The sequence below is a fragment of the Topomyia yanbarensis genome, chromosome 3, assembly GCF_030247195.1.
Source record: "Topomyia yanbarensis strain Yona2022 chromosome 3, ASM3024719v1, whole genome shotgun sequence".
In the NCBI taxonomy this organism is placed as follows: Eukaryota; Metazoa; Arthropoda; class Insecta; order Diptera; family Culicidae; genus Topomyia; species Topomyia yanbarensis.
Genome location: NC_080672.1, coordinates 121,637,411 through 121,653,223, shown reverse-complemented (window position 1 = coordinate 121,653,223; position 15,813 = coordinate 121,637,411). Strand labels below are relative to the sequence as shown.

At 35.6% G+C, this 15,813-nt stretch overlaps 1 protein-coding gene across 1 annotated transcript in view; it reads right to left on the bottom strand.

The window, feature by feature from the left end:
* The window catches only part of LOC131687449 (Krueppel-like factor 12), a 517,717-nt gene extending 502,181 nt beyond the window's left edge, over positions 1 to 15,536 (bottom strand). Inside the window, exons 1-2 of the mRNA XM_058971535.1 lie at positions 14,398 to 15,536; positions 2,936 to 4,312 (exon numbers count right to left, since the gene is read on the bottom strand). Of these exons, the coding sequence (XP_058827518.1) occupies positions 2,936 to 2,947 (12 nt within the window). The 5' untranslated portion in view covers positions 2,948 to 4,312; positions 14,398 to 15,536. The remainder of the gene's footprint in view (positions 1 to 2,935; positions 4,313 to 14,397) is intronic.
* Between the last annotated feature and the right edge of the window lie 277 nt (positions 15,537 to 15,813).

Genomic DNA, 15,813 nt, shown 5'->3' with positions numbered 1-15,813 from the left:
GTATCAGAAGAAAATAATTTAATTGTCTATAACTTTGTCGAAGACTGCTAGTCAATCCGGCATCGTTAAAAGAAGTTATTAAACTTTTAACGAAGTGATGTCTGAGTCAGTTTTGCATGGGGCCTAGCAGTGCATGGTTGTGTATGAGTACTCGATTCCCGCGAACTAGATATTTTTGTGAAATAACGGTTAGATTTAGCTCAACAGTATGTTCAGAAGAATTATAGTAAATAATACTAGTAATGCTTTGGTTAGAACATTTTAGTTCCACATGTTACCGCATAGAGGGCGCCAACACTAACTTTTCAACGGAGAGAGATAGAAATTAGGTGTCTTCTACAAAGTTATAGAGCGGGCATTTTGCAGTAATTCTTCCGAACATACTGATGTTCTATCTTTCTTCTATGAAAAGTTACTGTTGGCGCCCTATATGCGGTCACAGATTGAACTAAAATTTTCTAACCAAAATATGACTCGTATTATTTACTATAATTCTTCTGAACATATTATTGAACTAAACCTAACAGTTATTTCAGAAACATGTTTAGTTCGTAGGAATCGTGTACTGATACAAAACCATGCACTGCTAGGCCCCATGAAAAACTGACTCAGACATCACTTCGTTAAAAGTTCAATAGCTTCTTTTAACAAAGCCGGATCGACTTGCAGTCTTCGGCAAAGTTATATACAATTAAATTATCTTTCTTATTTTCACTTACAGTGATAATACGATGCATACAGTGCCACCTAGTGGTGAAAATGCGAGATAGTGGGTTTTCTCCATTTAAATTATTGAAAAATCCCATACAAACTTTAGGAGCGTTAGTCCGGCAGCTAGACTTGTTCGATTTGCTTCAAATTTAGAGCAAGTACTCCTAGTGTGACTAGAAATCGACTCAGGGGTGGGCCGATTGAGTTTTCAAAAATTTATTATTTTTCTGGGCTGTCTAATGTACAGGAGTAAGCGAGAAGGCATATGTGTTTGTGAGCGAGGTGAGCGGACTCCTGAGCACAGAGAAACATTCGACTTGTGACAACGGATATCACTATATCGAACATATTGCATGGGCATGCGCAGAGTATTGTTCCGCCAAGTCTTGGTTAATGAGTTCCCTTCGGGCGTGATTATTGATTATTTATTTCAGGAACTTTGTCGAGTTCATATGTGGATTTGATGTGTGTTCCGCACTCTTCATCCCGTAACACCGGAACCAAAACTCCGATCCGGCGATGTTACACCTTTCATTTGAATATAACTTCGTTAAAATTGGCCCAGCCATCTCTAAGAAAATTGAGTGACATTTTTTGACACATACATACATACATACATAAAGACGGCAGGGACACGAGCTCGGGGTTTTACCGACCCCCTCCCTCTCTTCCTTGGACCTACTGCGAGTTGGGGATTCTTGGTAGGATTTGGTGAGGTTTCGCTAGCATTGGGTTTTGTTGAATGTAACATCAGGATCGACGTCAGATTACGGCATACTGACCATTCTCGATTTTACGCCGATTCAGCTCTGTGGAGGATAGTGTGAACCCTAGTATGGCCACTAGGGTGGGACAAAAATTAGATTCCTGCCCCAAGAACAACTATGCAAATTTTTAGCTCGATCCTTGAAACTATATTTTAAGTTTACGTGGGATTTTGTATGGGAACATTAACTTTCACAAAATAATCCCTCCAGAAGTCGCCCACTGCCTCCTAAAAATAAAACGTTATGTGACTTTTATAGAAAATTTAACAAAGAAACAAAGTATCGAAGACCACGAAACGATCTGAGGATATGTTATTTAGCAGAAACTGATTGATGATCTGACGATTGATAAAATATTCATTTTTTCTAGCACCACTGGTGCTGGCTGTTTAACGGTATGCAATTTTGTGTTGATCTTCTCTTAATGTGACTAAATCAATTATCGCAACTGTTTGGCCACTTCACAAGTGTTGTGAGGGATAAATTTAGGCTGCTTTGTACATAATCAGAGTGAGTTGAAATTTATATAAATAATTGTACCTTCAGCAGCAGTGATCTATAAAAATTAAAATTTTTGTCAATCTTCAGGGCATCAACCGATTTTTGCTTAATAATTTTTTCCACAAGCATCAGATCGTTTCGCGTTTTTGTTTCCTTGGCAAATTTCCTATGAAAATCAGACATCTTTTTATTTTTAGGAGGTAACGGGCGACTCTTGAAAGAATTATTTTGCAAAAGTCGATTTTCCAATTCCATGTAAACTTTAAACCGTGGGCGCAAAAATATAGTTTCACCGATCGAGCTTAAAATTTGCAGAGTCGTTCTGGTACCTAAATGGGACCCAGAAAGTTACTCGGAACGAAATTTTATTTTTTTCATATAACCGTGTCCCACTCTAATGGCCACCCTGCTTGTATAGATAACCATGAAATCACAAACTGAAGAAAATCGTTGAGGGTCTATTCCCGAAGCGCGGTCCAACTATCTGGTCACCGACACCGTACAGCAAAGACGAAGAATTTAACACGAACGATCAGCAAGTGATTAACGATGAGCTCACAGAAGCATCGAAGCGACTGAAACCAAAGAAAACCCCTGGTCGGCATGGAATACCAAACGTGTAGACCAATTATTGTAGTGACATTTCAATATCACGTGCTCAAATAATTATATGATAAATTGCACGAAGTGAAAATAGGAAAGTTATGAATAATTCTGTAAATATCCTTAGTATCGTGAAACAATGCATTGACTTGAATGAAAGGAAACCTTGAGTTGAGAAAACTACATACTCGAAACAATGGCAATAACTTTCATTCATAGCTAAAATGACCTCTACCTTCACGCTATGTCCACACCTCACCGCTAGCTGCTCAACCTTGAAATGTGCCTGCGCCCCCAATCCGTACAGTTTTATCCATTATTTAATTACATATTCTAAATCATGAAGGACTTACCATGTAAACCATTAAAATTCCAGTACACCGTATCAAAATGATAATCCGTCACCTCCGTGGGCTAAAAGGACGTCTCGGCGGGGTAGCAGCTAAGCGACTGTCGCTGACCAATAGTACGTTCCCCACTAACTGCTACCGCACCACCGGCAGCTCCGCGATCGGCAATAGTAACAAGGTAAGTAACAGTAACCAACCAGTCACTTATCAGCGGCAAACCTCCATGCCGAGATTCTTACGGGGCACGACACCGAATAGAACGCCACACGGCACACAATCACTACTAATCTAGTCGCGCCAGCTTCATTAGAAACTAGAACTCTACAAGTCACACCATTCAAGGCAACTCGTTGTCAGCAGGCACACGGGCAGCGAAACAGCATAATCCAGAAGGCCAAGCCCTAGTTCTTCTGGGGGTACCTCGGCTTCAACTGGCCGTAGTAACTCTTCCGTTCTCTTGCACTTGCACTTGGAAATTCTAAACTTCTCTAATAACCCCTTTTCCGATCGGAGACGCAGCAGGGTGGTGGTAAATAAAGAGGTGGACTAACTACACCTAGTTGGTTACTGTGTCCACGGCATTAAGATTTAATGCATTTTTTTCCTTCTTCATCCGCGTGCATTAATTACTCCATTTAAATTCTGCTAAAGCGGGTAGTCACTTTTCCACATCAGCACGTGATAATCGTGACTTGGTAAACTGTCGTTGGTTTATTTCTGTAGACATTACACACAAACACGTACACTCTGTAGCAGTAGCAGCTAGTTAGTTAGCCAACGGACCAAAGTGTCACTTTTGCTTTCACGCCTGCACTTTTCGCCACTTAACTGACCAAATGCGTCTCATTAGGGTTTTATTAATTATTAACGGTTTTCGCACTTATCTGAGCGAGCCCACGCTGGAATTGTTGGGAAGGTTTTGTTTGCTGGATCACGATTGGTTTGTTGGACCGAGTGTGAGCCAATATTTATCTACACATGTATATATGGAAGCAGCTGTTGACAATCTATCACTTGAGCTAGGCGTAAAATTACTACTGGTATTAACTTACTATTTTAATACTGGCCCTAATGGATAGTTATTTAATTTAATTTACATAATAAAATAATTGCAAATGGGTAAGAAAAGTGTTTGTCTAGTAGTTTGTTATATCATGTTCACTTCATTATCAATAGTCTATTCTACACCTGCACTTGATTATTGATATTTTCCCACAGAGCACTGTATTCTTAAAGTGTTGATTCAAGAAACGTATGAACTGATAATACTAAAGTTAAGAAAGTCCGCCTTGGCGTGATTGAACTGTTTTTAACTGTGTCTAAAGACACGTGATTGTTAGTTTTAGGCACATTTATGATAATTCCTCCTCTGTGAGCATCCTGTAAAAAAGAAGAAACAACAACTGTATTACTTATTAAAACTGGAAATGTTTACAGTACACTTCAAAAGAATATCTTTTTTTCACTATATATACTGAATACACTGCAAATTTAATGTTTAGTCGAGTGTTTCGTGGATATGTTCCGGTAATCTGTTTTCGATTAAAAAAACGGGAGTATCGTGTAGGTTGGTAATGGTGAGATAGCATAATTCCCACAAATTTCCTAACTTATGTCTACACGTGAATCTAAGTCTATAGACATCCCTTCACTGGTCGCTCATATACGCGTATTTTACAAGCAATTCAATATGAAAATCCGGCCGGCTGTGTGGAGTTCAAACTGCTTTTGTTTAGAAAACATAGGTTGCTCTCGGAAACCGGCTGCCCAGAGTTTATAAAAAAAAAACTCAAAAACTAAACAGGATCTTTTGAGTAGCCGTGTGGTTGAACAACTATATAACAAACTCGCATCGCTTGCTTGAACTTCGCAAAACCTATGAAAAAGTCTGATGAGTCGACGCATTTGCGTTAAGTAGGTGAGTCATCAACAATTCCCTTCTACCCTATCCTTCTTCCTCGTGAACGATGGGCATTGGTGACCATCCTATGCGACTCTTTTGAGATAATCAGCAGAGAAACATGATGAAGTGAGTGTGCAAGCCGGCATCCGTCATCCGTCAACGTCACAAGGCAACGCAAACATGCTGGTTCAGCGTATAGTGTGGGCAAGAAGCTATTGTTGGTTTAGATTTAGGTTTCTGCGATAAAGTATTTCGAGTAGAATTTATCCATATTATTATTTTGATCTAGACAACTTAAAGTTGATCTAGATAAGTTCAATCTTTTGATAAAAGCGCCATAATTTTTTTTAGTTTAATTTTTTGCGTTGAAATTTGCAAAATATATATTTCGAAGACACTCGTACTCCGAAACGTTTATAGACAACAAACTCTCATAAAATTCTATTTTTGACGATTTTTGTATTTCTTAATCAGTTGGAACAACATTGCATATTTTTCTCTAACAGAAATATTCGTTTACAAGTTATTTGCTTATGCTATGGAGAAAATTCTGTTCCATAACCTGTGTAGATGATGCACATAGGAAAAATAATCCTAGTTTCGATGAGGAATGTTTCTTGTGCTCTGAGTACGTACCATGGGGGTTTGGTGTCTACGGTAAAGTATCTTGAATGAAATTGAGTTACATTCTTATTACTTTGGTTTTGATTAAAAAAGTTTGAACTGGTCAAGATTAATACTATCTTTTAACAAAAGTTTCCTAGCAAAAAAAATTAAAATTAATATTTTCGTTATATGATCCGAAGAAACTCATAGTCTAAAGTGTATGTAGATGGCGCTGCAAAAAATAATTTTCCTGCATAAATCACTGGCAAAAGATTTTTATTTTTGAATCTTTGATAATTAATATTCACTATCAAAACTACTAATATAGTGTATCAAATATTATTGATTAGTCAAATGCATTTCAAAATAGACATTTCTCGTGAAAAAATACAATTTTGATGTATGATGTAGTTGCTTTTAACAGCGAAGCCAAATGCTATCAAACGAATTTCAATTTATCGCCGTATGAAGGGCCAAACAAGGTTGGACTCACAAGCAGAACTTCTTATGCGCACTCCACAAGGACAAAGAATCTGCTTCCAACAATAAAACCCAAATATTTGAATAGCGATATTTGCAATACTTTGTAACGGCACTACCTGATGGGTAGTGTGAGGACAGCGCATCACTGTATATCCCAAAAACTCTACGTACGGGTTAGGTATTTTTAACATAGAATGTGTATGCAAAGTTTGAAAGAAATCGGTTAAGTAGTTTTTGAATGCAGGTAACAGCGCAAATCATGTTTTTTCCAGAGACGTTCTACAAAAAGTTGGTCACCGAGTCGTTTATCAATATTTTTACAAATAAAAATTACCCAAATTAAATTTGGTTCACGCAAAGTTCGAAAAAAAATCGCAAAAAAGTGTTTTTTCACGCTGAAACTGTTACCCCCCCCCCCCCCCTCCCTTTTAACCGGCCTAGCAGCGATATAACACATTTCTTACACATATCACTGTTGGCTCATTTGCTGAACTCGCGTGAAGTAGGTCCCAACAAAAGGTTTCAGTTTCGAGTACTGCAAAAATAGAGCTTCGAATTAATTAAATAAATTATAGAAAATCGATGAAAAAGATATCAAAAATTATTTAAGCAAAGCAATGATAAAAGGATATCAAATTCATTAAATGAGTAGAATGACTAATACAAATTAAATTAATAAAACCAATAAATCAAACTAGTCCAGCTCGAAAAATAAAAATAGACAATATTAAAAAAGAAGCTAAATAAATAGAATCAATTAATTTGAGGCAAATAAAAAAATTTCAAAACGAATAAAATAAATAAAAAGAATAAATTTGATAAAATAAATGAAACGATAAAATCAATAAAACGAATAAAATAATTGAATTTGATTAAATAAACAAAATAATAAAATGAATTTAATGAAAAAAATAAGCAAATAGACAGAATTGATAAAATGAATAAAAAGAAGAAAATCCAAATCCAAAGAATGACACGAAAAAAATAAATAAAATGGAAAAAATAACCTCAAATCAACAAAATGAATAAAAAGAACACTGAGAGAAGTAAATGATTAAAATTAAATAGTCAAATAGTAAATATGACCTAATAAATGATTTTGGCTGTAAAATGCTCATTTTGTTCATCGTATCAAGTTGTTATATAAATCAAATTAAAGGTTAGGCTTCTGCGCAACTTTCAATGCATGCCATAGAAAAATTTTGAGATGCAAGCGATTTAAGAAAAAAAAATCATTTTTGCTGTTTTAAAAATAGTGGGGTAAACCCGATCGCCTGTGTTTTTGATTGATTTTGTACAGATATTACCCAAATTTAATGATTTTTCAATGATAAATCAATTAATGTTATGTATTGATTGTATTGATGTATAGTATTGATTGGTAATAAAAGAAAATGGAATTCAATATCAATCTCGGAATGTCAAAATCACGAAAAGATATTCCCATTTGAATCGCAGCAACTGTTCGACGAATGCTATATCCATCTCGTGTTTGTGTCTTTCGTTTGTAATTACGAACCAATGCACAGTGGTTCCATTCCTTAAGAGAGGCGGTCATAAATATATTTAATGGAAATTTTGATGCAAAACTGCATTTCTATAGTAAATTTGGGTCGCTGAATTCAAATTTTGCAATAAAAGATCGATTATATTTACCTAACAGTGTGATACGGCCTTTCTTATTACATTACATTATATCATTGAAAGTTCTCTAAATTGTAGCTTTTGCACCTGAACGCAAATATTATGATATCGTCTTCGGTGAGCATAATATCTCGAATTTTAAATAAATCGTGTATTTTTTTCCCTTTAAAATGATGGTTTTCGTGAATAAAAAATGTGTTTTCTTACAATAAAATTTATCCCATAATAAAAAAACTCCGCGTACCAGCTATTTTAAAATGGAGAAATAGTTTATAATTTCAAGTTTATTGGTAAATCTTAATCGTGTTGGGCTTTTTTAACGTACTTGAGAACGTAGTTGTAATACGAAGTGGAGTGAGACATTTGCCTCGTACATCGAATATTCCGTAGTGACATGTGTTTCAAAGAGAAGCGTCAAATAAATCAATATAACTCAAGTTATAATGATTCGATCGATAAGAAATGTTGGGAAAATAATAATTAAGCTATATAGTTTCGAGATCAGTAGTAATTATTATCGTAATATAGTTTGACAATCTGATATAAAGTTTTTCGTCTTGCATTATCCCGTTAAACACGTACACCATCTTAGATTTTCTAGGCATTCTGGGCGCAGAGATGCGCAGCTGAACCCTAGTTTAAGTGGAAGTGGAATGTTTGACGACCATTTTGAAAAGAAGTTCGGGAAGGATATCGAGGGACAAAGTTAGTTAAAGGCATATTGAAAATTCTTAGGTTAATTTTTCTATTACATATACAAATAAACCCATATTTCTGCTCTTCTGGCACTCCAAAAACTGAAAATTACCATTCAATACAAAGCTAATAGTAGTGTTATCTGAAAAAAATTTGGATAATTAAAATTACAGATCGACAAAAACATTTTTCTGGCGAGCAATCGATTATCGATATTATTTACATTAACGGTAAATAACGAGCCACCCTATGCATTTTTCTATATACTATAAAAACCAGTTCTGTATTGACAAAATTAATTATGAAACTATAAAATATACATCCAGAACGATATAATCGCAAGATAAAAACACGCCTTCGCCGAAATATTTTTTTTGTATTATTGGCCTATGGGGGGACCACTGTGCAATGTGCTAAAAGAAATAATATTAATACATATTAATTTGATAAATAAACAATTTCGTACACAAAAAAGGGCCCACTATTTAGAGATCGGATTTGCCCCACCTTACCCTATATATGAAATTTAAAACAAAAATAATTCAAATAAAGCAAATGAATAAAACGTATTAGACGAATTTTAGAATCATTTTTTCAGAAAGTTTTGAAATGTTTCTGAAAATCCCATTATTTGAAGAATTGCTAATTAATATACGTTCGAGTGTTGCCATTTTCTTTTCACCTTTTCGTTTTCGTTCTTCTTTTCTTGACGGCATAGTTCAAGATTATCTGGTGCTTCTGCTTTAATGGTGGGCTTTAATTAATATTTTAAAGCGCAATTGAAAAAAGTGAACTGAGATAAGATCACATGGGCTTTCAAGTTCCTTAAACAGAGAGCGACAGAGAGAGAGAGAGAGAGAGAGAGAGAGAGAGAGAACACGATTCGTTAATAAGACAGGTAGATATTTCAAAGTATTAATTTGCCTATAAGTAATTAGAAGGGAGTGTGTAGTTTTGCATGGGGTCTAGCAGCTAAACCCAACATTATTTCACAGAAATGTTTGATTCGTGGGAACACACGAATTAAACATTTTTGTGAAATAATGTTGGGTTTAGCTCAATAGCATGTTTAGAAGAATTATAGTTAATAATACGAGCCATGTTTTGGTCAGAACATTTTTGTTCCATATGTTACCGCATAGAGTGCGCCAACACTAGCTTTTCAACGAAAAGAGATAGAAACTAGGTGTCTTCTATATAGTTGTAGAACAGGCATTTTGCAGTAATTATTCCGAACATCTCGATTCTATCTCTCTTCTATGAAAAGTTAGTGTTGGCACCCTCTATGCGGTCCAGGTGGAACTAAAATTTTCTAACCATTTGCCATTATCAAATGAGAAACATAACTCAATGTTCAATTTACGTATGTAATAACTGACCTCCGGAGTATTTCAACGATTTAATTCCATACGTTTAACCGTCGGTTGGCGAAACTAAACATCCCTCAAAATTAGTCATCATTTTGTAATACAGGTCGGACTCGATTATCCGGGGATTTCAAAATAATCTCACCCCGGATAATCGAGTCACCCGGATAATCGAATCAAACTTTTTTTGTGTTATTTTATGAATTTAAGCTTTATTCGCGAAGAAATTGGAAATAAAATTATCAAGTTAAATTTTCCTATTATGTTAAATGTAAACGTACCTATTTTGACCCTAGTCAATTTATCAGAATTTCAAGGAGTGATTTGTATTTTCAGTTGGACTTCATTTATTATTTATATTCGTAACCAGTTAACAGTTTGTATCAGTTTTTTTATAGCTATTTGTGCAAGAATTCCAAGACAAACTTTTAAATAAGGTGTCTTCTGTAATACAGGTCAAACTCGATTACCCGGAGTTTCGATTTTCTGGGGTAGGGTAATTTCGGGAGAGATGCCGCGTCAGGAGAGATGCCGCACTCTCTATATCTCGTATATGGGCTCACTTTTATACGGTAATATGATATTGAGAGTTTGTCTTTCGAAGAATTATAACTCTAGAGATGTAAAATAATCCTTTTTAAATACTCACGAAAATTTTATTATTGATTTTGTGCGTTCAGTTGCATCATGGTGTGCCGAAAATGTTTCAGCACTGCATTAAAATTTCGTTTTTTTAATTGTTCGATTTTTTGGTAAATCATGTATCGGTTGAATAGCTGGGACCTTTTAGAAAGCATTCTGATCATGAGCACGATCATCCATAATTTTAGAGGTAAACGTCGTCGTGCGGCATCTCTCCCCTACAATTGGGAGAGATGCCGCATCAAAATAGCGGATGAGATGCCGCACTCAATGGAAGAGGATGTATAGCTAAAATGTATTTTTTCACGTCGGAATGTCATTAAATGATCATTTGCGTCAGGTATAGGTTCTTAATAAGGTATATCCACAAACTAACAGACCTATCACAGTCACATATAGGATTATGAGTCTATTTATCTATATATTTAAACGGGTGATATGTATCTAAGTATTAGTTACTTCGGATTATTCTTTAAAGTTTCAGGCACTAATTTTCGTGAGCTCATTGATTTTTAGTGATGTCAATATTGAGATAAAAGTGAAAATTTGAACTAATTGATGCTTTTACAAAACGAATCTTTGAAGAACAAACCTAAGTTGTATAAATTCATTGGGAGAAACAGCCAAACAGTGTTTTTAAGGAACTGCTACCAACACATAGATATGTATATCGCTCGTACAAGCATATAGATAAATAGTGCCCTGAATTAAGTTACTCCAACTTAGCCGTTATACACGGATGAGAAAGAAAAATATTTTTAAAATATTGAATAAAAAATGTTTCCGGAAATGGTAGTACCCCCTTAAGAAAAGTGAAGGTGCTAGCCGATTTATAGGTGTAATCAAACTTCATGAAACTCAGCTGAAGACACTTAATCACAAAAACATCAATGAGAGTCAAAAAATGCTTTCGTTCACCATTTTTCAGTTTGTGACCACGGGCGGCGTCTCACCTGCACATGCGGCATCTCTCCCGCAATGACCTTTTATTGTAAAATGTTCATGGAAATTTGATGAATTTTTTTTTCATTACATAAACCATTTCACAGTACTTTAGAAATTTGTCGCAATTGATAAAAATGATTTTATTAATTATTGTATGGTTTACTTTGATGCAGGATCAATTTTTAGAAATGTGCGACATCTCTCCCCAAATTACCCTAAATGATTCTATAACTGGTATACTAGAAGAAATAAAGTACCTAAACTGGGGGTCGTCTGTTTCTTTACCTTCCGATCAAGTCCAATTGCATGAAAAAGGTAGTTGAAGGCAATCTAAATTAGACAGTTCTTTTAGTTTCCTATAATATATACATTTATTGGGCTACGAAAATGTTCCAAAATTTCACATTCACCATTAACTGAAACTATCCCTGGCAGCACTATTACAGCGGAACCCAATCAGATTAATTGTAATGTCTTCTGTTCTAATCATAATATTTATAACTGTTAGTGCTCTAATGAAAGATATTAGTCCCAGCTATTAGCTTACTTGTCGTTGTAAACATACGTTGTGTAAACCAAAAGTTATAGTCCTTTAAAAACGTGATTATTTATCAACAGCATTGGCATGAAAGGAATTCTGAGCAGGAATCAATTGTTGAAGGGGATAATGGAAGAAGATCAATATTGTGTCGAAGTCCACTGGAACTCAGAGCAGGATATTCGTCAGATTTCACACCAGATTTCATTGAAAATAGGAACATGATTCTATCAGCATCATGAAAAAATCACAATCTTCAGTAGAATGCTATTTTGAGGAGGATTCCACCAGAGCTTTGAGAAGCTTTTCTCTAGAATCCTGCATCAAAATTCAGAGAAAACCCCACGGAAATACTAATAAGGATTCTATCGAAATTATAAAAAGATTCCATCGGAATGCTAAGAAAACTTCAATCAGAATCCTAGAAAGTGTACCCATACAAAATCCTGAAAAGCATGTCATCATTATCGCAAGATAGTGCCAGAAACCGCAAGTAAGTATTTATGTGTAAAAAAGGCCTACAGTAATCGACATGTGTATTATAAGAAAAATGTGCTTTTAGTTTAAAATTTGCATATTTGACAAACTGCCGTAAAAATTATAATTTTTTTTAAATTCATTAAACAAATCCTTCAAAAATCATCTCTCTGATTGATTCTAGTGCAAACAGTACCAGAATCCCATAAACAATTTTTTTTTGAAACAATTTGTTCAAATTAGGGGTGTTCCCATGAACCGAGGGGGAGTTAAAAATGCCACAATAATTTAGGATACTATATATTGGCTGTAGATGAACAATTTCTTCATAATTGGTTCCAATCCGTGAAGGTCGATCCCAAGTTTCAGTTTTTTTAGCCACTTTGCGCGGAATGACCCATATATAAGTTATTTCTGAGGTAGGTAAACCCTAGACTCCCCGAAAAAAAAACTTTGTTGACTACAATGATCGAATTAGCACTATAATCAGACATTCTAGTTGAAATTTGAATTTTTTTCGAAACATGGATGATCGAATCCCCGGATAATTGAGTCCGACCTGTATGTTGTATTTAACGTTGAACTAGTTTAAATCAACAATGACATGAGTTGAACTTCAGTTGTTTGTGTCTGACACGTTAGTAAACGGCATATGCGTTTGTGCCCAGGCTAATAAAACGTTGCAAGCTGAGATAAGCTTTTCAAGCTTTAACCCAGGAATGTTTTTCGAATGTTGTGCCGAGGCTGAAACGTTCGTATCCTGAGCGAACAGAGCATCGTAACAACAGCACTAGACGAAATAAAAAAATTAACTATTTTTTTAGTTGAACTTGTGATGACTCGGTTTTCCATGCATAGATAACATAGATAACTTATCGCTGAAATTTTTTGTCCCCAACTAGGTTTGTTGGAATTTAAATCGTACACTTATCTGTAGATAATCAATGTTCCAACGACATCTCAGTTAAGTTTCGCTGCTCAACCTCATCTAAAAATCTTATCTCAAAGTCTGAGACAGGCATTCTCTGTAATGACAGCATTTTGTTCTTGACGATGGAATACATATTAACTTTTCACATATCTGTTCACAACTAATTTGATAAGTATACTATTTAAGACCTTGAGGAATTAAACCGATATTTTCACGAATTTTATTGCAAGAGGCTAATGTGTTGGCAACTTAATCAAAAAAGTATTTTTTCACAATATATTTTGTTTATAGTCGTCTACACTATTTTTTGGCATAGCAATATCTTCAGAAACAATAAGGAGACAGAATGAAGTTTTCTGGAAAAAGTAATGACCGGATCGTGACTATGATCCTGCAATCATGAGCTTGAATCACTCTACTTGTGATTAATATATCACAATAACGTGAATAGAAATTACGGAAATCGTGAATGAGTTCCTGAAATCATTAACATAAGCCACACTACTCTGCCAGAAAAATCCAACAGGAAACTCATGTAAATGTAAATAAAATATATATCACAAAAACGTGAATAAAAATTACGCATATCGTGATTAAAGCCGTGAAATCATGAACATAAATCATGCTATTCTGACAGAAAAATTCGTCAGTAAACTTATGAACAAAATGAACACTGCTTTAATGGTTATACTTCAATCAATTGTATCCCCTAAGTATGAACACGAATCATATTAAAAATTAAACATATCCAGGGAGCAACCACTGTAACCCTACCAAACATTGCAATGTAACGCCATATATATATATATATATATATATATATATATATATATATATATATATATATATATATATATATATATATATATATATATATATATATATATATATATATATATATATATATATATATATATATATATATATATATATATATATATATATATATATATATATATATATATATTTTTTTTTTTTTTTTCCCACGATTTTAGGAACTTGGTCACGGTTTTCGTAAATTGTCCAGTTTACGAAATCGTGATTTTTTGTTCATGAATTTATGAATGAATTTTTTGCGTGCATAAAATTATTATTTTGGATAGGCTGTTTAAAAAATAGTTGCGTTTAGCAAAATTTATTTCAACTACATTATTAGCTGATGTTTCGACTAACCCAAACTTCAAATGCGCGTATTTACTTTAAAAATAATTCTCTAACATTAGGATTACTTACCACTCACTACATTATATGCTCCAGGCAACGTTTTAAGACACCCAGCTGCCTCCCTAGTAATTGACTTTGCCAACTCCTTCAATGGTCGGCTCGGAACCAACCGCCTATTCCTCGAGCGAAGGGTTACAGGTGAAGCTCTTGTGTTGCCCTATAGAAATATATCTCTCGATAGACACCGGAAACCAGCGCTGCCTTCGCCGCCGTCATAACAATAAAGTAGTTCAGACCAAGGTTCAGCATGGGTGCACAAAACCGATACTAAGTACAAGCTTTCCCCATCCGGCATGCGTCGATTCCAAGTTCGCCACCAGAAAAAAATTCTGAAACACTTCACATTGATTGGTTGCCGCTTTTATATTGTTTGCTCTTATTACTACTATTACTATTAGTGAACCACAAATGGCCAAGTTTCACCTTGGCTAGACACTGCGAACTCTAGGCTGAAGGGCCGGTTAGCAGCAACCTCAAGATACCGAATTGTTGAGATTTTCTCACACTGCGCAGGCTGCGCCGTTGGGTTCGTATGTTTGTGCTTGTATGGTTTTTAGGTAAACATACTTGTACCATAAACACCAATTTTCCAATTATGCATCACAAGTCAGCAGCAACCGCGCACAATGCTTCGCTGGGCTAGCCCCCCTATCGAGTCTAAAGATAGAGAGCAAACACTCACTCACTCATGCCGGCCAGCGCTAAACAGCAACAACTGCTCAGCCGTCCTCCCAACAATGCAACAGAAGTTGGCGCAAATTGATCTAATTGAAACGATAATAACAGTAATCAGAACCCATAATACACAAACACGGGCACTTGACTCGGCCGGCGGATCGCGCCTTAGTCACCAAGTTTCCGCTAGGCGGAGTCACTGCGATAGTCTCGAGACACTATGGAGGCACATTCGGACGCACAGATGCAGAGGAATCGATTCACGAACCACTTAACAACTTTGTTTACATTCCGCTAAAGAAGTTGACACTTGCGGAACCGGCTTCTTCCACGGTTCGATACTGGCCCGTCTAATCAGGTACTGGATGTAGGTCTTTAAAGAACAGCTGTTCACAACTTGACCGGAGTAATAAAAACAACAGACCGGTTGGAAATGATTGGGAAATGGAAAGATTTTCTAACATCACAGAACAAACTTAAATCGGCAGCGGTGGTAGAGAGCTATGGAAGCTGAAAAGAAGGAGTGCACAAGCGCGCCTTTTGGAGAAACACGTCCTGCCGTCACGCGGGACAGCTCAATACTGAAAATGAAATTCATAATAAACAAGCAACAAGCAACCCGCCGAACCACGCGGAGCTGGAAAAGGTACAGAGATTGGTAGGTACACACATAGCGAAAACCCAGCAGAATGTCTCAGAGCCACCAGCCTGCGAGCCGATGCAAAGCCATGCCAAAAGCAGCAAACATAA